The sequence below is a fragment of the Somniosus microcephalus genome, chromosome 5 (assembly GCF_052327205.1).
Source record: "Somniosus microcephalus isolate GS21.2 chromosome 5, FLI_Smic_1.0, whole genome shotgun sequence".
NCBI lineage: Eukaryota > Metazoa > Chordata > Chondrichthyes > Squaliformes > Somniosidae > Somniosus > Somniosus microcephalus.
Window position 1 is genome coordinate 185,945,550 of NC_140991.1, and position 23,567 is coordinate 185,969,116.

The window sequence follows — 23,567 nt, forward strand, 5'->3', positions numbered from 1 at the left end:
TTGAGGTGTAACCTGTCCGGCTTGTACAGGTCCCACCTTCCCCAGAAAGGGTCCCAATGCCTCAGAAATCTAAAACCTGCCCTCCTGCACCATCTCTCCAGCCACGCATTCATCTGTTCTATCCTCCTATTCCTGTACTCATAGCACGTGGCACCGGGAGTAATCCAGAGATTACTACCTTTGAGGCCCTGCTTTTTAATCTCTCTCCTAGCTCCCTAAACTCTGCTTGCAGGACCTCATCCCTCTTTCTGCCTATGTCGTTGGTACCGATATGGACAACAACCTCTGGCTGTTCACCCTCCCCCCCTCAGTGTCCTGCAGCCGCTCAGTGACATCCTTGACCCTGGCACCGGGGAGGCAACATACCATCCTGGAGTCACGTCTACAGCCACAAACGCCTGTCTGCTCCCCTAACTATCGAATCCCCTACTACTATTGCTTTTCCCTCTGGCTGCACTCCCCAGAGGAACCATTGCTGTCACCAGCACTCAGAACAGAATACTGGTTGGAGAGAGCGATGCACTCCGGGGACTCCTGCACTACCTGCCTGGTCGTCCTCTTCTGTCTGGCGGTCACCCATTCCCTCTCTGCCTGCATACTCTTAAGCTGCAGGGTGACCACCTCTAGAAACGTGCTATCCACGTAACTCTCAGCCTCGCGGATGCACCGCAGTAACTCCAACTGCCGCTCAAGCTCCGAAACACAGAGCTCGAGTTGTTGTAGCTGGCGACACTTCCTGCACATGTGGTCATCCGGGCTACGTGAAGAGTCCAGGACTTCCCACATTGCACAGGGTGTGCACTCCATGGGACTAAGCTGCCCTGCTATGCCTCTATTTAATAGACTAAGAACTAACCCAGCAGAAATAAACTTAAAACTTAACAAAAAGCACTCCCCAGTTACTCACCAATCAGCTCTTTCCCTCTATTTAATAGGCTATTAACTAACTTAGCAGAAATAAACTTATAAACTTTAAAAAAAATACACTCCCCAGCTACTCACCAGTCAGCTCCTTCCCTTGTGCCGATGTCACTTTTTTTACTCTGACATCACTTTTTCAAAAACTGCCTCTGTTGAGTTGCTGCTGCTCCGCTCTCGCTGTGCTCCCTCTAGGTCCGCTCCTTCCGGTCTCGGGCTCCTGCCACTCGGGAATGCTCCTTTTAACTGCTCCACTCTCGCTGTGCTCCCTCTAGGTCCGCTCCTTCCGGTCTCGGGCTCCTGCCACTCGGGAATGCTCCTTTTAACTGCTCCACTCTCGCTGTGCTCCCTTCAGGTGCGCTCCTTCCAGTTTCAGGCTCCTGCCGCTCGGGACTGCTCCGCTCTCGCTGTGCTCCCTCCAGGTGCGCTCCTTCCAGTTTCAGGCTCCTGCCGCTCGGGACTGCTCCGCTCTCGCTGTGCTCCCTCCAGGTGCGATCCCCTTGGTCTCGGTGAACTATTATTCATATTGGTACTGTTTTCTACAAAATAGACTATCTGGCTGGGTTTATTTTTTTAACATATGATGACTGATTACAGTCAAGTAATGTACAGATATTAATCCTGGACTCAGTTTATCATGTAAATTTATTTTGTAGGAGCTCCATAGTGCATCACTTGAAAGACATATTATGGACCAGATCAGAATAGTCTTTCCGGGAGGAGTATTTCCAATATGGGTAGAGAAACATACTGTGATATATATTGAAGTTGGTAAGTAAGTTGAAAGTAAATCAATGAATAATGGTGTTGCTTCATTATTTATATTCATGCACATTATCTCCAAGTAGCTGGTACATTGATAGGAGTTACAATGAAAAAGCAGATCTTCCGTGGCCTTGCTTGCAGTAGGTTTATGCTTTGCAGGGTCAGAAGGTATTTTCCTGGGAGCAAGGCCTAAACAAATTTTTGGGAGTGAATTAGAAATGGGAGATGGGCCTAAAGCTAGGGCCTAAGAAATGGCCAGGAATGGGGTAGAAATTGAGGGCCTAAACAAATGGCTTGGAGTATGGCAGAATTGCACAGAGGAGCAAGGCATGGTTCAGAGATGAAGGGCCAATTTTAGGAATGCTATAACAAGCTGTAGTACAGAATGATGGGACATGGGTCTGCACCCTTGAGTCCCACACTAAGCTCCTGATTTCAATTATGTCATTGTGAGCTGTTGCCAGGTGGAGGCCAAGCATTTTCTACAAGGAGAAGAAAAGAATTATCGCATCAATAATATTTTAATAGGGCCATCCCAGCTGTTATATGGAAGCTAGGATAGCCCTGCCTCCTAAAAGTATTCTTTTGCTGGTGAAGGAAAAGCACTACAGTAATTCTTTGACTGGGAAGACAACAAATAAAATGCTTAGAGATATGCAACAAGAAGTCCGCCGAGGGTCACAGGTAAATGGGAGGTTGGCTGCAATTGACAATCATAAGTGGCTAGTAATCCTGTCATTGAACAGAGAGTTTGCAATTGGATATTATAGAATCATAGAATAGCCCGTACAGAAGGAGGCTATTTGGCTCATCAAGTCTGCGTTGGCTCTTTCGAAGAGCAATCCAGTTAGTCCCACTCCCCCGCTCTTTCACCATATCCCTGCAATTTTTTCTCCTTTAGATAATTATCCAATTCCCTTTTCGCAGCTACTATTGAATCTGTATCCACCACCCTATCAGGCAGTGCATTCCAAATCCTCACCATTGTGTAAAAAAGATTTTTCGCATGTCGCCTCTGGTTCTTAAACCAATTGCCTTAAATCTGTGCCCTCTTGTTATTGACCCTTCAGCCATTGGAAACAGTTTCTCTTTAAAATCATGAAGGATTTAGATAGAGTAAATAAACACCTCTATCAAATCTCCTCTTAGTCTTCTCTGCTCCAAGGAGAACAACTCCAGCTTCTCCAGTCTATCCACGTAACTGAAGTCCCTCATCCCTGGAACCATTCTAGTAAATCTCTTTACCCTCTCCAAAGCCTTCAAGTCCTTCCTAAAGTGTGGTGCCCAGAACTGGAATATATTCCATTTTCACTTTACCAGAAACATTAATTTGTTGGCTCTCTATTAAAGGTTAGAGGGAGCTTCCTTTTTTTTTGGTGGGGGGGGGTTGGTTAGTGGTGGGGAAGGCTGACTTTTTGTACCCTTTTTAAAGATCTATGCACCCCTCCACCCCCAAACCACTTTTCAATGCTTTGTTGCCATAATGTGATATCAGCTTGCTTTCAGAAAGTTGCACTCGTCTCAAAAAAACCATGTCTGTCATCCTTCCCTGAAGGGAGGATCTAGATCAACAGACAAAAATGGAACTTATATTAAGTGCGGTCACTTGAAAGATGATGGTACTGCACATTGGAGCTGCAGTGGTAGGATTTGGATTGCTTAGTTTTCTGTGTTCAGCATCTGCATATAATGGTACAACAGAGGCCAGCTGTTTCCCCAGAGAGAAAAGACAGCTGGTGGGTTGATCTCTTTGGGTCATTGTTGTGGATTTTTTCTCGATCAGCTATAGAGCACATTCAATTGGAAGGCACAGGATGGGTTTAAACTCGTCTGAGTCAGATATAAGTGGAGGTAACTGCCTTCATTCAGCATCTGGATTACTCCTATGTGGAAAAAAATGATTGTGTTTTTAGAGTATGAGTGATTAAAGGTAAAGATGTAACACGCTGAGCGCATAATTGCTTTGAAACATACTCCGTGGTAACACTCGCCTCTGAGTCAGAAGGTTGTGGGTTCAAGTCCCACTCCAGAGAATTGAGCACAACATCTAGGCTAACACTCCAGTGCAGTGCTGAGGGAGTGCTGCACTGTCGGAGGTGCCATCTTTCTGATGAGACATTAAACCAAGGCCCCGTCTTCCCCCTCGGGTGGATGTAAAAGATTCTATGGCACTATTTCGAAGAAGAGCAGGGAAGTTCTCCCCGATATCCTGGCCAATATTCATCCTTCAACCAACGCCACTAAAAACTGATTGTCTGGTCATTATTGCATTGCTATTTGTGGGACCTTGCTGTGCGCAATTGGCTGCTGCATTTTTTACATTTCAACAGTGACTGCACTTCAAAAGTACTTGGCTTTAGGATGTCCTGAGGTCATGAAAGGTGCTATATAAATGCATGTTCTTTCTTTCACATCAATTATATATCTTTTTCTGGTCTAGGTTCCCTAACACCTGCTGCTGCATATGGAAGGTTAGAGCCCTTCACTGAACTCATTGTGTCACCTAAACTGCGGCAAATTGAAAGAAATTCTTTAACTGCTTCCTGTGTTGAAAGCAGTATTTTAAATAAAGAGCTTAACTTGGACAGTAACAAAATGCATAATAAACTAGTGAAGCCTAGGGTTGAGTATCCTTCCAAGAGACTGTATGATCAACATGGAATGAATGAACAACATGTAAAGGAAAATCAAGACTTTTCCAACAAAAGCATCATGTCAGATATATGGCATTTGATAAAAAATATATTCTCTGTAAATTCAGATGTCCCAGAACAGCTTCCTTCCAAAATTTTTGGCATAGACACTTTTTTAAACACTGTTTCCAAGTCCTTTGAAATAGACTCAATATTCAGAGTCTCTAAGAAATTTCCTTATAATTTAGAAGAACACAGCTCAATACCATGGAACCAAAGGCAGCCTGATACAGTTCATATCTTTCCTTGGCATCAGGATGTGCTTATGCTGAACAGCAGTGATACACAGATTATTTATGGGAAACTGACAAAGCTTTTGTCATATAGACAACAAAAAGAAATATCCAAGCAAGATCTACAATCCGAGAAGAAAAATGTAGCCTGTGATGGAAGTGACACAAGAACCAGAGTTGGCAAAACAGAAGAAAATGAGTCCTGCATAGTTAAAATAATCACTCATGGGTGTGAATATTTAAAATGTACTAAGTCCACAGGTTTTCACAGTGGAAAAGTTTGGGTTAGTATTGTATGTTGAGAATTGTGTTACAATGTGTGCATCAGTTTGTGCCTGGATTTACCAAACACTGCTTAAATAGGCATTCTATTTAGTAATGTACTTAGTAAAGTAGCTTTGGAATAATTCTGTTTTATAAAAAGCTTTACTTTGTGCATTATGGCTATAAAACCTTACGGGTTTTATGTAAATAAATATGATTAGTACAACATTAATTTCATTTTCTCAAATTACCACTATTTGGTTAGCAAATTAATTGTTATTTAAATTGTAATAACTTCCCCTTTTTTATTCTTGTTGGCTTCTTTGCTCCATATGGTCTTCTATAAAGCACAGGACAGGACGGTCTTGTCCACAGACCTCATGAATATCATTAATGCTGCAGTCTGTTACATGACAAAAGATTAACTTTTTGTGTCATCTTGGCTCTGTTGGCAGCACTGTTCCTTTTTGGATCAAAGGTTGTGGATTTGAACCCCACCCCAGCATTTGAGTTAATAATTTAGTGCAGTAATCAGAGAGAGCTGCATTGTTAGATATCCTGTCCTTTGGGTGCACTCGCCTGTTCAGTTGATGAGAAAGCTGCTAAGAGGTCCCGTGGCACTTTCTGAAGAGGAGTGCAGAGTTTTGATGCCCTGACCATCATTCCTCATTCAGTACCATCAAAAGTCATTTGTCCCATTGTTGGTACTAAATTGTGCTGCATTTGCCAACATAAGTTACTGCATTTCAAAAATAATTTGTTGTGTGAGGCATTTGAGATGTTTTGACATGCGATGGTATACAAATGCAAATACTTTATATCGTCTCTTTCCCCACTCTCTCCCCCAAGACGGGGTGTTGATTTTTGGAACTGGCCCTGCAAATCTATCTGAATTACTGAGTTCCAATGTCAGTCACAGCTGCTACATGAATCGGCATTAGAGATGGCATTGAACTGCTAAATTTAGAGTTTAAAATTATATAAATATACTTGTTCAGAAAATACATTCTATTATGAAATGTTCTATGGCTCTTTTTCCAGAATATTTGGCATTATAAGTATACTCCAAAGATAAGTTTGGTTGTATAATACTTCAATTACATAAAGTGGCTCCTCTGGAAAGCCCCTGAGGACATTTGGAACTTGAACATTCTGAACTAGAATATACCAATCACGTAATACAGAAGTGGAAATGGGAAAACCACCATCAATCAATTGAATGAAAGTTGTCGGTTGTATAATGGCCTTTAAAATGAGTATGTTACAGATTATATAAAGGAAATAATTACCAACTATAATGATACACTGCAACATTTTGCTGTTTGTTTAACTATCAGTTTCTTGTCAGATTCCAGATAGATTGAGAAAGAAGTTGAACGTGGAAGCATCTGCTGCAGTCAGGATAAATTCATTAAAATTAGATCCTTTCCTTCCGACCAGTATTCAGTTGCAACCCTTACAAACACTGGTGAGTGTTGTCATGTACCAAAGAAAAAAATAAGTATTTTACTTCTTACTAGAGAGAAAAATGCAATCTGCTTCTTCCATCCACCTCATTGGCCAAGTGAGAGGGCAAGATGATGACCTACTCCCAGGACCCTGCTGTTTCTATTCTTGAGCCAGTACTAAGAGCATTGGATACCTTCCCTCACTGAGGAATTTACAGCCCGGTTACCTACAAGCGACTTTTTGAAAAGAAAATTAAGTATATTTCATGCATATTATCACTGCATTATAACCAAAATTATAATCTCAATCTCAATTGCTGGTAGGTCTATATACAAAACCAGATTAAGCCATTTTTATGTAGGTTTGTGTCGCTTTGCTCTGTTGAATTGTGAATTTGTTTCTTTTTTGGATGTTCAGCTAAGGCTGCATTTACTTTGCAATGCATTGTCTATTTTGTAAGTAGCCCAAAATGTTAGATGGTTCCTCTTCTGGCAATTATGAAAGCTTTGCAGGTGAGGTGGGAACTGAGACTAAAAGATAAAACATGAAGACATGTTGCAGTGAGTAACCTTGGGAATAAAGTACAGATAATGAGTCTGATTGGGAAAACCAGCTAACTTATTTTGAGTTAAAAAAATTATTTTAAAAAGGCGCATGTACATTTCAGATATTTCATGTATAATTCAGATAAATGCCCAAGGTTAAGACGTTTGTAGGGTTTTAGTCTTAAATTGCAATATTTCTGAAGCACGTCAGTAAAGTTAACATACTTTAAAAAGGTTCTGTATATTCAACAAAATACTACAAATTAAAATTAATTATTTAACTTTTGAGTTTTAGTATTCAAATATACTCTTTAGAAACCTGTGGGTTCAAAAATAAATATTTTCCTCTCATTCAGCCGCAGGAAATTAAAGAAGATGATATTAAATCCTCCTTCCTTTCCTGGCTAAGTGTTGTGAGCTCTGAGGATTTGCCATTTTTTGCAGCATTATCAACTCTTGTACAAATACCGATTGCTGAACGTAAGTGATGAATGTTGGCCCTGCGTTAATTTGGGGTTCTCGTGAGTTTGCAAATTACTTTTGTACTAATTACATTAATCTTCTAGTAGTAGTCATCTTCTAGTAGTAATTGGCTAGTAGGAAAACATGCTACTGTAACAGTGAAAAATAATCTGAGTTGCTGTTTATGATGGTTTATTTGAATACTGAATGCTATTGATAGAATCGAATGATTGACCTAAAGTTATTGCGGTTGTTATTACTGCTGATCATAATGTCCCATGATTCACAGGATTATTTATACATTGGATGTGCTGCAAAACAATTATTTTGGATTGCAACAAAATCACCTTGTATTAAGCACAGACTATACATTTTATAGTCTTGTATTACTTAAAATTTTTCTGACCATCCTTTTTGAAGTGCGAGATAAGTAGGATCTTTTTGGGGGGTCAAGATGACATGCTTCATGATGGAAGATTAGATGCAAGTCAACTCTCTCTGGCATGCTGAGCAATCTAATATCCGAGTCTGCAGATCAGCAGTATTTGAGGACACTGTTAATCATGTTGGTTTGGAAACTTTCAAATGTGGTGATGGGTTTCTGTGTATTTTCCAATATCCAGCTGACAAACAATTCCCATTTGCAACTTTGTTATATGATCGAATTTTGCTTGTTGCTTGTGAGCATTTTTTGTCAAATTTTTGATTGTGTTTGCAGTTTATCTCTTTTTAAAAGAAACAAAAAATTAATAGCAAAAACATGAAATAATAAGTATACATAAGAGTTGGCATACTCATTGACTGCCAAGAAGTTGCAAAGCTACTTTTTTGTTTTCTTTTGATTTTTCTCTGAAAGTTTTACGGTTTAGGTGTGTTCATGAAGATTTTCAGAATGTAATGGCCCTGAAATTGCGGTTGGCGGCATAGCTAAGGAGTACGCTGCCGACTTCCGAACGAAATCAGCACTTCCTTGGTGCGAAGCCCCAAACGAAAACTTTGAAATGCTGCGGAGTTGTGCACTGCGTAGTGGCCCACGGATCCCAGGGGCGTACCGTTGTGTGTTAGCATACCTGGGATCACGTGGGGCAGTGCTCCTTTCACTAGCCAATCAGGAAACATAGAAAGCCCCGTTGGACTAATATGCTTGAAAGGAAGATACAGATCAATTGGAATCCAGCCTTTCTTGCAAGCTTACATCAATACATTTCCATATACAGGTAGACTATCCTTTATCCGAAAACCTTGGGACCAGCCGTGTTTCGGTTTTCGGAGAATTTCGGATTTCGGAAGGTGGGTCGGCGGGGGGTCGTGCGCACGACTTACGCTGACGCGCAGCGTAAGTCGTGCGCACGGACCCCCGCCGACCCCCCCGTGGACCCCCGCCGGCCCCGACCCCCGCGGACCCTCGCCGGCCCCGACCCCCGCGCCGACCCCCCCGCGGACCCCCGCCGGCGCCGACCCCCGCCGACTTACGGTCGGGGCCGGCGGGGGTCCGCGGGGGGTCGTGCGCACGACTTACGCTGGACTTACGCTGACCGAGAAAACCTTCGGTTTTTAGAGGGTTTCGGTTTTCGGAAGTCCGGATAAAGGGTAGTCTACCTGTATCTGTAAATTACCTGACGAACGCAAAACCCTTATCACCTCAGAATTGTGATGACCAAACCCTTTTGTCAATGAAAGTAGATGGATAGAGTTTTTAAAACTGGCAATACAGTTTTTTGGTTGATACTCAATTTTGAAATGAGAAGATTGATTCTGCAAGATTAAAAAAAATTAAAATGATCTCAGCATTCAGACTGAGCCTTTACAGCTGCCTGGTTTGTTCTTTTATGTGTTTGTTTTTAATTATTATGGCCCTGAAATTGCAATTTTCTCATCCCCTCCAACCTCTCTTACACTGTGCAGACACGCACCTGTGTTTTCACCAGCCGTAAAGTTTTCCAGCGTAATTGATGTGCAGTTAGTGGGCATCAGTTATGCTGGAAATTAGCCCAACTTTTCGCCAGCGATGAGGATTTGAAAGTCGCAGCGGATCATCTTTCTATTCGGAACTTGACCGATCGTAAGTTCGGGATTTTGCAGAAATCCTGTACTTGCGGTCAATTTCAAAGGCGGTATGACTTTGTACTTGTACTTGTACGCAGTCATACCAACTGCAAATTCAGGGCCCATTGTGAATTTTTAGAAGCATGATTTTTCATTTGGTGTTGATACAAAAGGTAGTATTTAGTTGATACTAAATCTATTATTTTGTGTTGCAGGAGAGATCGAGTTTATGTTGTTTATAGAACAACTTGTAGGAAAGTCAAAAACTGAAGGGAATGAATGTTTTTTGTTGTATCCCTCTTTGGTTAAAGAGATTGATATACAGGTAAATATACTGTAGCCTCAAATTATAAACCATTGTTAATTATACTTCTATAATGCTAAATGGAGGTCACATTTATTTGATGCTAGAACCTAATGTTATTACATATTGCACCCAGTGTAAATCAAACCCACCTACTGGCGCTGTTTGGGATGGATGCCGATCTAGTGTTGGTGGCAATGACTTGCATGTCAAGACAATTTTCACCCACCTCCTTTTCGCTTTTCATTACCTGCTCCTTCTCATACTGGCTGCTGTGCTGTGCACTTGCATGCAGAGGCGATTGTGTTGTTTACTTGGAACAAAAACCGTATTAATGGTTCCCTGTATCTTATCTTATATATATATAAAGCGGTCGATCTGTCTGTCTGTCATTCTGTCTGTCTGTATTGTATTGTATAAACTCGAAAGTTATAGAGTGTACCTACACGTGTGTTACATCGAAAGAAAGCTTACGATTCCAGAACCGTCATAAGCGTATTTACGTTTCGGCCAGACAAAAATTGCGCCCGCGGTATCCAAAAAACGTTCAACATTCCGCTCATTATCCGCTCATTAGCATCGAGTGACGTCGAGGTCGACCAATCGTACGGTCGAGCGACCCGACGGTCGACCAATCGCTGCGTGGTGGGGGCGGGTTCCTGGCGCGTGCGGGCGGGCCCTCCTACAGTCGAGTGACTGGACGATTGACCAATCCTACGCTTCGGTGACCTGACGGTCCACCAATCGGTGCGTGTGTGGGCGGGCCTTATCGTTCTGATCACGCGGTAGGTTGCGCGGCGGCGTCTATCTGGTCTTGAAGCCGGCTCGGGCGGGGGGCGGGGCTCGGGAAGGTGGAGCTCGAGAGGGCGCGCGCGCGCGGGTCTCCGGAGAGCAGGAGGGCGGGGCTCCGGAGGCCGGTGCTCGGGAGGGCGGGGCTCGGGCTGAGCCATGTCAGTGCGTGGGGCGGCACGGAGCTCCGCGGAGCCATCGGGTCTGCTAGCTCCCCCCCTCCCTTTCTCCCCCCACACCCACCCCTCCCCTCCCCTCTCCCCTTCCTTCCCCTCCCCTCTCCCCTTCCTTCCCCTCCCCCCATTCTCCCCCTCCCCCCCAGTCGCTCGCTCTCTCTCTTCCCCCCCAGTCGCTCGCTCTCTCTCTTCCCCCCCAGTCGCTCGCTCTCGCTCTCTCTCTTCCCCCCCAGTCGCTCGCTCTCGCTCTCTCTCTTCCCCCCCAGTCGCTCGCTCTCGCTCTCTCTCTTCCCCCCCCAGTCGCTCGCTCTCTCTCTTCCCCCCCCAGTCGCTTGCTCTCTCTCTTTCCCCCCCCCCCCCCCCCCAGTCGCTCGCTCTCTCTCTTCCCCCCCGGTCGCTCGCCCTCTCTCTTCCCCCCCCCGGTCGCTCGCCCTCTCTCTTCCCCCCCCGGTCGCTCGCCCTCTCTCTTCCCCCCCGGTCGCTCGCCCGCTCTCTTCCCCCCCCGGTCCCTCGCCCGCTCTCTTTTCCCCCCCCCCCCCCGGTCGCTCGCCCGCTCTCTCTCCCTCCCCCCCCCCCCCCCCCCCCGGTCGCTCGCCCGCTCTCTCTCCCTCTCCCCCCCCCCCCCCCCCCCCCCGGTCGCTCGCCCGCTCTCTTTCCCCCCCCCCCCGGTCGCTCGCCCGCTCTCTTCCCCCCCCCCCCCCCCCGGTCGCTCGCCCGCTCTCTTTCCCCCCCCCCCCGGTCGCTCGCCCGCTCTCTTTCCCCCCCCCCCCCCCGGTCGCTCGCCCACTCTCTACCCCCCCCCCCCCCCGGTCGCTCGCCCGCTCTCGTCCCCCCCCCGGTCGCTCGCCCGCTCTCTTCCCCCCCGGGTCGCTCGCCCGCTCTCTTTCCCCCCCCCCCCCCCCCGGTCGCTCGCTCTCTCTCTTCCAACAACAACATTCCCTCAAAAATCCCCTCGGCACCGCCGGGCACTTCAGCTAGTATTGGTATAAATGAGACGGCTCTACTAATCTGCCTACGCATAGTTGAGATTATGGTATTGGCATTCTGCATGAACAAGGTATTAACTTAAAACTGTGCATTGTTGTTAATTCTCCATCTGATGGCTGCCTGTGAAGATCATTCAAGTGTTCCTCCTTTAAGACGTTCCTTAAAACCTGCCTCTTTTGGTCACCTGTCCTAATATTTCTTGTGTCAAATTTTGTTTGATAATGCTCCTGTGAAGCGCCATGGGACATTTTACTACATTAAAGGTGCCCTATAAGTGCAAGTTGTTCTTCATTATTCTGACATTACTGTATTATTCACTGTATTGTGTAAATATTATCTTGCCATATCATTTGGTAGTTGTAAGATATCTATGGTTCTTTTTTAACTTGTAATTTTGTATTAATTATCACATTTATTGTACACTAAAAAATTAAGATTTACAAAATGTTTTATCACTTTAGATGCATTGTTATTTATTGTCACACTTAAATTATATCTTTTTTACAATTCAGTGGAATGACTAACTGTTGTGCTGCTTTCTGCAAAGGTGGTTATGCATCCTCCAATAATAGACTCCAATGTAGTAAAGACTGTGGATGATATTGACCAAATTCTGCCATTTTACAAATTGAGCTGTTTGGGGTAAGAAAATGATTCTTATTTATACAGTAATCTTCTTGTGTATATAAAACTACTGTGGAGCTTTAGGGCAATGGCTCTTGGAAATGAAAGTAATCTTTTTGCGTTGATGCCAACAGTTGAAAATTATTTTCAGTGTCCAAATTTGCTCACTGCTTTGGCGTTAAGTTGTAGAATTTATCTTCCAATGTTGCAACTTTATTTCTTTTTTTGAAAGAAATGTCTTCTGCAGTTTGTATAAGTGTAACCTTTCTAATATGTTGCCAGTTCTGTCATGTCTGTCACACTTAAACTTGCTATATGTTATACTTCAGAATGAATCCTCCCTGTTCTATCTCCAAAGTAGGTGGCACATATCTTCACAGTGCCACCCACCTAATGCCTGCAAAAATCAGGCCTCTCGCTTAACAGTTCCTCCTGCTGTATTTCCTGCTCCTAACCCCTACCCCCGGCCACCAACCAAGTGCCTTTTTCCCCCTTTACAACCCCACTTCCACAACCTCCTGCTGGAGACTGGCCCCAATAGTAAAAGCCTAGTCAGTGCTTTAAAGAACAACAAGCCAATTCCCAGGTCACAGCACTTTTCTGGGGTGAGACAGGGGTATTTTGGCACTAAGCTGTGTTTTAGTTATGAGCACTTTGTGTGCTTATACTCGAATTGCAGACATATAGTCAATACTATAATAATAAGTATAATTGCACTAACTCTTTCTATCTCAGTGGCAGGAAAGCATATGGTAAAACTTAAAGGGTTGGGACGGGGAAACTCCAGAATGGTTATAGTCTGGCTTCTTTTCCCCCCAAATTACTATCCGAACCCAGCTCCCTCAAACATTGCTACATCCCAGATCTTCCTCAATAATTCCAGGTCCAAAACTCCTCAATCCTCACAAACCCTAAAATCTCTCCCCATGCAATCATCACCCTTTTCAATGGTCTTGATATTTTTACACGCATGCACCACCTTCCCTGATGTACTAAAGCCAACACTGCTGCTTCCACACCAGCCCCCTCCCATTGCTCAGAGACCAGTGCTCCCAGACCCTGCCACCCTTTCCCAACATTTCCACACCCCAAAACCACCCTCTTACCACTTCCACACTCGCAATATACCACTTCCAGACCCTGGAAATATCTGCTGCTCCGAGGAGCAAAGTGTGCAGTACTTCCAGAACTCAATGTCCTTCTGCTCCTTCCACACCCACCAGCCTGCTCTCAGACCCCAGGATATCCCTCCAGTACTACTAACCCATGTTGCCCTTCACCTTTGCAATCTAGAAAAACTTGCCCAGCAATAGAAAATGCCTTATTGATCCAGGAGTCTGAATGTTTGTAAAGTAGCTTCTAATTAACTTTAGCAATCATACCTTTTTAAAAAGCCATCTTTAATCAGCATCCAATTGATTTCATGAATGTAGTGCCATGACCTTTATATAGCCATAAAAGGGCACACACCAGCACTATAGTAGCAGAATAATACAAATGGGATGATTTTCGTGTGCCTAAAAAGGGGAGAAAGCAGTACTGAAATTAGATGACTGGTCTAAGTGCCGAGCAAGCTGTCTGTCCCGTTTTTTGGGTGGACTTCCATTCTAGCAGTTGGAGCTCCTGTTGGAAACCGACGGGAGGCGCATAAATATTTGCAAATTGAGGTCAAAGGATACAGTTAAGCCTGCGGATGCCATCAAGCCCCCGACACCATTTTCATCTCTGCCTGCCTGACTACTGCCATTTCTTGCTCTCGCCCACCAACAAAGGGCAGTACAGGTAGGGCAGTGGCTATTTCCAGCGATAATTAAACAGATCCTGAGCTGTAGTCAGAAAGCTTTGGGAGATAGTTTTATGGTAGTTGCTTGTGAGTATTGCACCTTTTTTAAAGCTTTTAAGTTTAATGTATTTGCTGCTGTAGATTTTGCAAACATGTTGCTTGCTGCTCCAAGTGCTGTTTTTCATTCCCGACAGCAATTAAGCAGCTGCTGCAGGCCCTTCACAATCAATTTCCCTTCTCCAGATTTGTAACCTGCATATTTGGGAGCACACTTCACGTTGGCAGTTCGATGACCACATTATAATGAGAATATTTTATTGAACCTGTATCAGTTCTTATAACATTTTCTGGGCTTCTGTGGATACAGGGGCTGATTGGGAAAATGTGCTTCCACAGATTAGCTGCACAAACAGTATAACTAATGACTTTATCAATGATTCCATTCACTTACAGCACTGCATGCCAGTTTTAATCTTTTAAATATCCAGTAAATTGAAAGTGCTTTCATTACACTAGAAGCACAGCTTACTCAATCACATTTTGCATATATCACCTCAGTTGTATTAAATTATTTTTATTTATCTGCCCTCAAAAACTTCTTCAAGCTCATTTATATTATGACTATTTGCCTTCAAAATTATCTTCCAGTGACCTGAAGACCGCTAACACTGAAGGATTTTCTTTTTCTATCCCTCTGGGAAGCCTATGGGGGAAAATTGGGTTGCGCCCCCTTTGGGGTGCTAACTTCCAAGTCGCGCCCCGAAAAAATTAGCACCCCTGCACCTGAAATTCACCGGTTGCACCCAAAGAGGGAGGCGGGGCGCTACTGGAAGCGCCCCGCCTCCCTCTTGTGGCGCTGTGAGTGAATATCGCGACGCTACATGCCGCTGCACGGTACTGCAGGCCTTCCTCCCCTTATTAAAGGGGAGGGGCTTAACGCAGCATGACCCAGGGCCCAGCTGGGCCACCAGGGATCGGAGTGCCGGGATCGGAGTGCCGGGCTCACAGAGCGCAGCCAGCACTCCACCGGGGGGGAGGGGGTCGGGGGGCTGCAGAGGAGGCTGGGGACGACAGAGGGGGCAGGTGCTAGCACGCGGCCAGCAACAAAAATGGCCGCCCGGCACCTCCCCTTTAATTTGCGCCGCAGCTAGGCTCCCCTGACCCCGTCGGACATAGTGTCCGACGGTAAGTCGGGGCGCTACCAAAGATCGTGGCCGGGGCACGAGCAGGGCACTGTGCACGGCGATGATGTCATCGGCGGCGGCGCAGCGCCGCGGGGCGCTAACGGTTATCGCCGCCGCTAACCTCCCGCTGAATTTTGCGGGAGGCGTTGGTGGCGCCGCGCCCAGGCGCTAGTTGCTTTGCGGGGCACTAACGGGAGGTGCAAATCAACCGAATTTTTAGGCCTATGTGTTTTACTTCATTGCTCATCTGCAGTATGGAAGTCAAGCTTGATTTGAATATTTCAACAGTAGGAGGTCATTCATTTAACTCTCTTATTTTTATTGAATGACTGGCTGCGAGGAGCTGTCTGAGGAAGGCCAGCTCAGGGTTTTCCATCAGATGTGCTGCACTCCAGTACATATGCTCTAGTGGATCTGCGTTGCTTACATTGAAAAGATGTATTAATTTTTTTTCAATGTCATTTAAGGGTGAATTTTGTGTGGAGAATTTGATTTGGAATTGTCTTATTGGGTTGTTTTGTTTATGTTTGTCTGCAGTAGGTGCTTTTTTGTTTCCAGAACCTAGCTATGTAACTGCATTAAAACATGTTAAAATATAATGTATTGCAGAGGGGTTCGTGAGCTTGCCGTGTCAGCTTTTGAGCACATCTCTTTCAGCCTATTGGGTCGCCCACTTTCATGGGAAATTGCTTCTATTGCACAGGGTCTCAGAAGTGGAGCACTACTGCTAACAGGAATAAAGGTGACTAGCCTACATTTTTTAAATCCAGACTTCCTATTGAGAAACTGTCACACAAACTTAAAATGTTTCATTGGCAGCGTTATAATTACTACCCAGAATTTGCTGGAGCAGTGATCGCCGTGAATTAGATTTTTTTCTCCCCCCCCCCCCCCCTCACCCTTCAGGTCATATTATTTTTGCGCTTCAAATTGCTGGAAATGCGAATTGATAATAGCACCACAACGTCAATGGGACATCTGGGACCTCCTGAACGTTGGGTATAATGGTCTATCTTTTTAACACATGAAATTTAATGATAGAGAAAGGAACAGAGGGAATGACAGAAAAGGAAATAGGGTGAATTAGAGGCAAATTAGATACAGAAAGAGAAATAAAGGGAAAGAAAGATTGAATTAAGGGAGAGAGAAAAACAGACAAAGGAAAAGCAAGAACAAATGAAAAAATTAAAACTCAAAAAACCTCTAGGAACAATTTACAACCTGCAGGAGCGAGACTCCCACAGTTTCAACTGTTCCCTTTCTGGGCCTTCAAGGTAGAATTTCATGTCTGGACCATAAATCACGTAATTAACGGAGTCCTTATGACATGAAATACCAGCCCCAAATGTCTGTCGCAAGATTCATTCGTATTTATGCCTAAAATCCAGCAATTTCTTGACACTCCCGGGGAGGTTGACGGCGAGCTCCCGTTTTTACAAGGCTAACATCAGCGGCGCAAATCATCCTACAATTTGTGGCGATTTGCAACTCATGGCGTAGCTCTTCCTCGCCATAAATTGCTGTGATTTTTTTTTTTCCACACTATTAATGGCGGACACTGTAAGCTTGCCATTATTTTTTCAGCAATTTCTAGGCCAAAAACAATATTACAGAAGTTTACATTTCTAATTACACAAGTACCATGTATACATTTTTTGTTTTACTTTATAGTTCAATCAGCTACATACTGTGGAGATACTTGTTTCACTTCCGTTGAGCATTTTGCACTTTTAGAAACCCAAGCCTAGATTTTCCAGTGTTTAAAGCCCAGTTTTTCAGGTGGCATTCTGATGGGCGGAGACAGAGATCGTAACACTGGATCTCTTTTTTTCTTGGATGAATGTAATTACACCTGTATAAAACTGGTGTTTACCATTGCTCGGCACTACAGTAAAGGTGGAAGTCAATTCAGGAGCCCAGCAGTTATGACATTTACATAATGCTTATATCTCAGCTAATTTTGGAAATTTTTGGCTTTTTTCCTCAGTGACAACTATCTATCTTTGTGCCTTCTACTGTGTGGCTCTCATTTCTTCCCCTGCCCTAATTCCAAAGAGGCCACAATGGGTGTTCCATAGGCAATGCCCATGCACTGCTGTAGGAAGAGGAGGAGCAGTCTCTGAGGAAGGACAGGGTGTCAGGCAACAGGAGAAATACTGAACAGAGTCACTCCTCCCTTCCCATTCTAGTATAGGCAGATTAAGATGCTCCTACCCGTAGCAGTGCTTGTGAAGGCTGCATTTCACCAGGGAAGCCATCAATTCAGTTATGTACGTGCTGCAGCCTGACCTACAGCCTAGACACCATACTGTTGGTGGCTGTGAAAGGCACAGATGCTTGAACTTTTATGCTGCAGGGTCATTCCAGGTTGCCACTGGGGACATCAGTAACATTAGCCAATCAGCTGTGAGCAGATGCTTAAAACAAGCTCAGGTCAGCAATCGGGGTGGGGGAGCGAGGTCGGCAATCTGGAGTGGGGGAGGGGGCAAGGTCGGTAATCTGGAGTGGAGTGGGGGAGGGGGCAAGGTCGGTAATCTGGAGTGGGGGGGCAAGGTCGGTAATCTGGAGTGGAGTGGGGGGGCAAGGTTGGTAATCTGGAGTGGGGGAGGGGGCAAGGTCGGTAATCTGGAGTGGAGTGGGGGGCAAGGTCGGTAATCTGGAGTGGAGTGGGGGAGGGGGGCAAGGTCGGTAATCTGGAGTGGAGTGGGGGGGGCAAGGTCGGTAATCTGGAGTGGAGTGGGGGAGGGGGGCAAGGTCGGTAATCTGGAGTGGGGGAGGGGGCAAGGTCGGTAATCTGGAGTGGAGTGGGGGAGGGGGCAAGGTCGGTAATCTGGAGTGGAGTGGGGGGGGGCAAGGTCGGTAATCTGGAGTGGAGTGGGGGAGGGGGGCAAGGTCGGTAATCTGGAGTGGGGGAGGGGGCAAGGTTGGTAATCTGGAGTGGAGTGGGGGGGGCAAGGTTGGTAATCTGGAGTTGGGGGGGCAAGGTCGGTAATCTGGAGTGGGGGAGGGGGCAAGGTCGGTAATCTGGAGTGGAGTGGGGGGGGCAAGGTCGGTAATCTGGAGTGGAGTGGGGGAGGGGGGCAAGGTCGGTAATCTGGAGTGGGGGAGGGGGCAAGGTTGGTAATCTGGAGTGGAGTGGGGGGGGCAAGGTTGGTAATCTGGAGTTGGGGGGGGCAAGGTCGGTAATCTGGAGTGGGGGAGGGGGCAAGGTCGGTAATCTGGAGTGGAGTGGGGGGGGCAAGGTCGGTAATCTGGAGTGGAGTGGGGGAGGGGGGCAAGGTCGGTAATCTGGAGTGGGGGAGGGGGCAAGGTCGGTAATCTGGAGTGGAGTGGGGGAGGGGGGCAAGGTCGGTAATCTGGAGTGGGGGAGGGGGCAAGGTTGGTAATCTGGAGTGGAGTGGGGGGGCAAGGTTGGTAATCTGGAGTTGGGGGGGGCAAGGTCGGTAATCTGGAGTGGGGGAGGGGGCAAGGTCGGTAATCTGGAGTGGAGTGGGGGGGGCAAGGTCGGTAATCTGGAGTGGAGTGGGGGAGGGGGGCAAGGTCGGTAATCTGGAGTGGGGGAGGGGGCAAGGTCGGTAATCTGGAGTGGAGTGGGGGAGGGGGGCAAGGTCGGTAATCTGGAGTGGGGGAGGGGGCAAGGTTGGTAATCTGGAGTGGAGTGGGGGGGGCAAGGTTGGTAATCTGGAGTTGGGGGGGCAAGGTCGGTAATCTGGAGTGGAGTGGGGGAGGGGGCAAGGTCGGTAATCTGGAGTGGAGTGGGGGAGGGGGCAAGGTCGGTAATCTGGAGTGGGGTGGGGGAGGGCAAGGTCGGTAATCTGGAGTGGGGGGGGGGCAAGGTCGGTAACCTGGAGTGGAGTGGGGGAGGGGGCATGCTCGGTAAAAGTCTGAGGGATTCTCCAAGGCCAGACACTGCAGACACTTTTTTCTTACCTAGGTCTTCAGTGCAGGCAGCCTGAATGAATCCAGGAATTTCACTTTGGGATTTTCACTGGCTGTGCAAGACCTGAATATTGGGAGCTGGCGGTCCTATGACCACTAAAGCCATTACAAACATATCTTAAGTTTCACCTTGATCAGGCCTGGGGCCTTCCTGATCTATACGGCTCATCTACTCACTGGATAAACTTGCTGAGCTACTGGCAGATCTCCTTGATGAATAGTCGACAAACAGCATAAAGTGTCTTCAAAGAAAACATTATACGTGAAGGAGATGTCTCTACCTTTTGTGGTTAATAAGTAATTAAACAGCTTAGAGAAAGAATCTAGTTCGTAACTGCTTGTCATTTATAAAATTAATATGTGGAAAATTTAACTTTTTCAGGGCAGTGGGAAAACTACTTTAGCAAAGGCCATTTGCAGAGAAGCAGCAGATAAACTGGAAGCACATGTGGAAATTATTGAATGTAAAACCTTGCGAGGTAAGAATAAGTAAATTACAATTTCGGTGCACATGATGAGACTAATAGCAACTAACACGATTAAATGTTTGCAATTCAAAAGAAGAAAACAATCTTAATATACTATTCTAAAGATACTAAGGGCTAGATTTTCGTGGAGCCGTCAGGCGGGGTTTCAGGTGTTTGGGGGGGGGGGGGGATCCCGAATTTGGGGGTCCCGACACCATCCCACCCAAAACCCCGCCCCACGTAAGTTTCAGGGGCGGCGGGTACCCGCCGAAACCAGGCGGGAAGGGATTAGTGCCAATTAACTGCCTGTTAGCAGGTAGTTAACAGGCAGTTTTTAGCCTAATCCCTAATTTGAGGGGTTTCGTGTGGGTTTCCCGACGGCTCCAAAGCACGCCAGGTTAGAGCAGGCGGGCCGTCGGGTTGAAGGAGTTGGAGGGGTCGCGATGTCGATGCTCAGCTGAGTGATGGGTGCATGAGTGTAAAGGTAAGTGTGTTTGGTGTGTCTAAAGTGTGTAAAGAACTTTTACTTACCTGTACTTACCTTCACAGCCTTTCTTCCTGTAGCCGTCGGGAGCGCATCACTCAGCCGGTACTTAAAGCTGAACGGCTGCGATCTGTGAAAAGTGACAGCCTTCAGCTTTGAGTGCCGATAAGAGTTCTAACTGAGTCTGTGCAGAATGACTCATGGTAGAACTCAGACTGTCAGTGTTTGACAGCTTCAAACAGCTGTGAAACACTGATATTTCATCTGTCAAGAACTCTTGACAGATGAAATTTCAGTCTGTGACGTCACCTGTTGCCGGGTGGCCCTTAATTGGCCTGCTGAGCCCGATGGGCGGGCTTAACAAGGTCAATCAAGGGAAAATCGCGCGGATTGGCCGGACGTCGAAGTAGGCGGGTCAAAAACCCGAAAGGGGAAGTCCCGCCGCCTTCCCGACAGGTTCGGGAAAATCTACCCCTAAGTATGTTTCAAAATATTTCTGATTAAAATTGGAAAATAATAACCTTAAAGTTTAGCCATGAAGTCACTTTTTTTTTTAAACTAGGTCTTTCCGACAAATGACTAACAAATCCAGGAAGTTTTGTTTGAACTCTCCACATTGCTGTGGTTACAGGGTCTTTACATTTTATTGGCTGTCACTCAAATCAATCAATAGGGGCAACATAATTTCTGGAGGAATTGTGTTGATCAAAGTCATTGTAAGGGAGGGATATGTACCTTAATGAAATTTTACATGTGTTCGTCAATCTTCCAGTGGTCTTGCAAAAAGAGATATGACCAAGTCTAGAAAAATCAAAGCCTCCAATTCTGGCCTCTTGAACATCTCCAATTTTAATCACTCTACCATTGGTGGCTGTGCCTTCAGCTGCTTTGGCCTTAAGATCTGGAATTCCCTCCCTAAATCTCTCCTCCTCTCTACCTCCCTCTCCTCCTTTTAAGACACTCCTTAAAACCTACCACTTTCACCAAGCTTTTGGTCATCTGCCCTAATAGTGGCCTGTGTGGCTTGGTGTCGAATTTTGTTTGATAACGCTCCTGTGACACGCCTTAGGACGTTTTACTACGTTAAAGGCACTGTAGTAGTACTATTAAGAGGAGGGGCAGAGAGGAGGGAGCAACAAAGAACAATGAATGGGTGCATGACACTGGATCAAGGCCCATTTCTTCAGTATGGAGGAAAGGAGAGGAAGAAGACAGTGGGTGAGAGGGGAAGCTGCACTAGGCCCGGGCTGCATTTCATCTCCAGCAGTGTGGGGATAGGGGGGAATGTTACAGACAGTAAAAGAGTAGGTTTTAGGCTCTGGATAAAGCATGAGTTGTTTCTCAGTGGGTGGGGAGGAAGAATTAGGTGGAGAAAGTTACTGCTCAACGAGGGCAGGGGGCAGGAATAACCCAGATTTGTTATTAGCAGGGGTAGAGGGACAAACATATGAACATATAAAAATGACAGGCATAAAGTCCATCTGGTCCATCAAGTCTGCCCTATAAAGTCCTATTACCGGAAGCATTATGATTAGACACCCCCTACCCGCCACCAGCCATTTTAATTTCCTGGGAGATGCAAAAAAAAAAATGATATCCACCCCAGGCAGGAACTGGTCCAGTTCTCTTTTGAAGGTTTGCAGAGAGTCAGTACTCTCTGCACAAGCCAGCAACTTGTTCCATAGATCTGCTATCCTCATGGGAAAAGAAGAACCACCCAACATCTAACCTAGCCCTAGACATGCGTAAAGTGTCAACTGTGGCTTGGTTGGTAGCACCCTCGGCTGAGTCAGAAAGCTGTGGGTTCAAGTCCCACTCCAGAGACTTGAGCACAAAAATCTAGGCTTACACTCCAGTGCAGTACTGAAGGAGTGCTGCACTGTCGAAGGTCCCGTCATTCGGATGAGACGTTAAACCAAGGCCCTGTCTGCTCTCTCAGGTGAACGTAAAAGATCCCATGGCACAATTTTGAAGATGAGCAGGGAGTTATCCCCGGTGTCCTGGCCAATATTTGTCCCTCAACCAACATCACTAAAGCAGATTATGTGGTCATTATCACATTGCTGTTTGTAGGAGCTTGCTGTGCGCATATTGGCTGCACGTTTCCTACATTACAACTGCGACTACACTTCAAAAAAATAAGTACTTAATTGGCTATAGAGCACTTTGGGACGTCTGGTGGTATTGACATAAGCGCTATATAAATGCCTCTTTTTTATACACATGACTCCCTGGTCTTCCCCAATCTATCAATAGAAACACAATCTAGCCTTTTAAATATTTTATATGCCTCTTATCAAATAACCCTGACTTCGATGCATATCTAAAATGAATATGTCCAGCTTTTTAAGCCTATCTGCATGACTAAGGTTGTTTTGAGATGGAAATCATTCTTGTGGCCCTCCTTTAAATCTTCTCCAAAGCCTTTGTATCACCCACCATATTAGGGGACCAAAACTGGATACAGTATTCTAAATGTGGTTTAACCAAAGTCTTTTACAAGTTTCAGCTCAGTGGCAGGTGAGGATTTGTTCTTAACAGGGGAAAAGGGGAGGTGGAGTTTATGCTGAGTTAAGGAGAAAGTAGTTCTGAGAGTCTCCTCAAAATTTACGACTTGATCTCAGAATTATTATGCAAATCCTGCCTGTTAGAATCATCATCTTCAATCTGTCAACAGCCTGCTGTACATTGGGACTAAGACTAAGTTGTCAGTGCTTCAGGAACGGCACAATAAACAGGCCAGTACCAGAATCTCACCAGAGCACGGGGGGCACAGAATAAATTCAGGAAGAAACCAAGACTATACAGGATGCCCCACCTCAGCTAGGATAAATTGATATTGAATTATGTTTGATAGCAATGAATTAATTTAACTTATCAATTTCTTGCATTAAATGAGATGCTAAGGCTGCATGATTCTTACCAATCCAATCATAGCCAGAACACCTGGAGTTCCCCAAGAATCAATTCTTGGTCCCCTACTCTTCCTCATCTACATATTGCCCCTTGGCAACATCATCTGAAGACATCATGTCTGGTTCCACGTGTATGTTGATGACACCCTCCTCTGTCTCTGCTGTTAGACTGCTTGTCCGACATCCAATCTTGGATGAGCCACAATCTCCTCCAGTTAAACATTGAGACGATCAAAACCATTGTCTTCAGCTCCTGCTGCAAACTTCATACCTTTGTCACTGATTCCACCCCTCCTATTTGACCCTGAGCTGAACTTCCAACCAATATCCTTTCTATCACGAAGACCACCCACTTCTATTTCTATAACATCACCCGCCTCCATCCCTACCTCAGCCCATCTGCTGCTGAAACACTCATCCATGCCCTTGTCACCTCTAGACTCAACTATTCCAATGTTCTCCCGGCTAGCCTCCCATGCTCCACTCTTCATGAACTTCAGCTGATCGAACGTTTGCTGACTGTATCCTATCCCACACCAA

At 45.7% G+C, this 23,567-nt stretch overlaps 1 protein-coding gene across 1 annotated transcript in view; it reads left to right on the forward strand.

Moving 5' to 3' along the window:
* The window catches only part of pex1 (peroxisomal biogenesis factor 1), a 76,144-nt gene that overhangs the window by 14,407 nt on the left and 38,170 nt on the right, over nt 1–23,567 (forward strand). The window contains exons 4-11 of the mRNA XM_085988498.1: nt 1,575–1,689; nt 4,124–4,893; nt 6,222–6,341; nt 7,224–7,347; nt 9,591–9,700; nt 12,179–12,273; nt 15,832–15,964; nt 19,544–19,640. Of these exons, the coding sequence (XP_085844624.1) occupies nt 1,575–1,689; nt 4,124–4,893; nt 6,222–6,341; nt 7,224–7,347; nt 9,591–9,700; nt 12,179–12,273; nt 15,832–15,964; nt 19,544–19,640 (1,564 nt within the window). The remainder of the gene's footprint in view (nt 1–1,574; nt 1,690–4,123; nt 4,894–6,221; nt 6,342–7,223; nt 7,348–9,590; nt 9,701–12,178; nt 12,274–15,831; nt 15,965–19,543; nt 19,641–23,567) is intronic.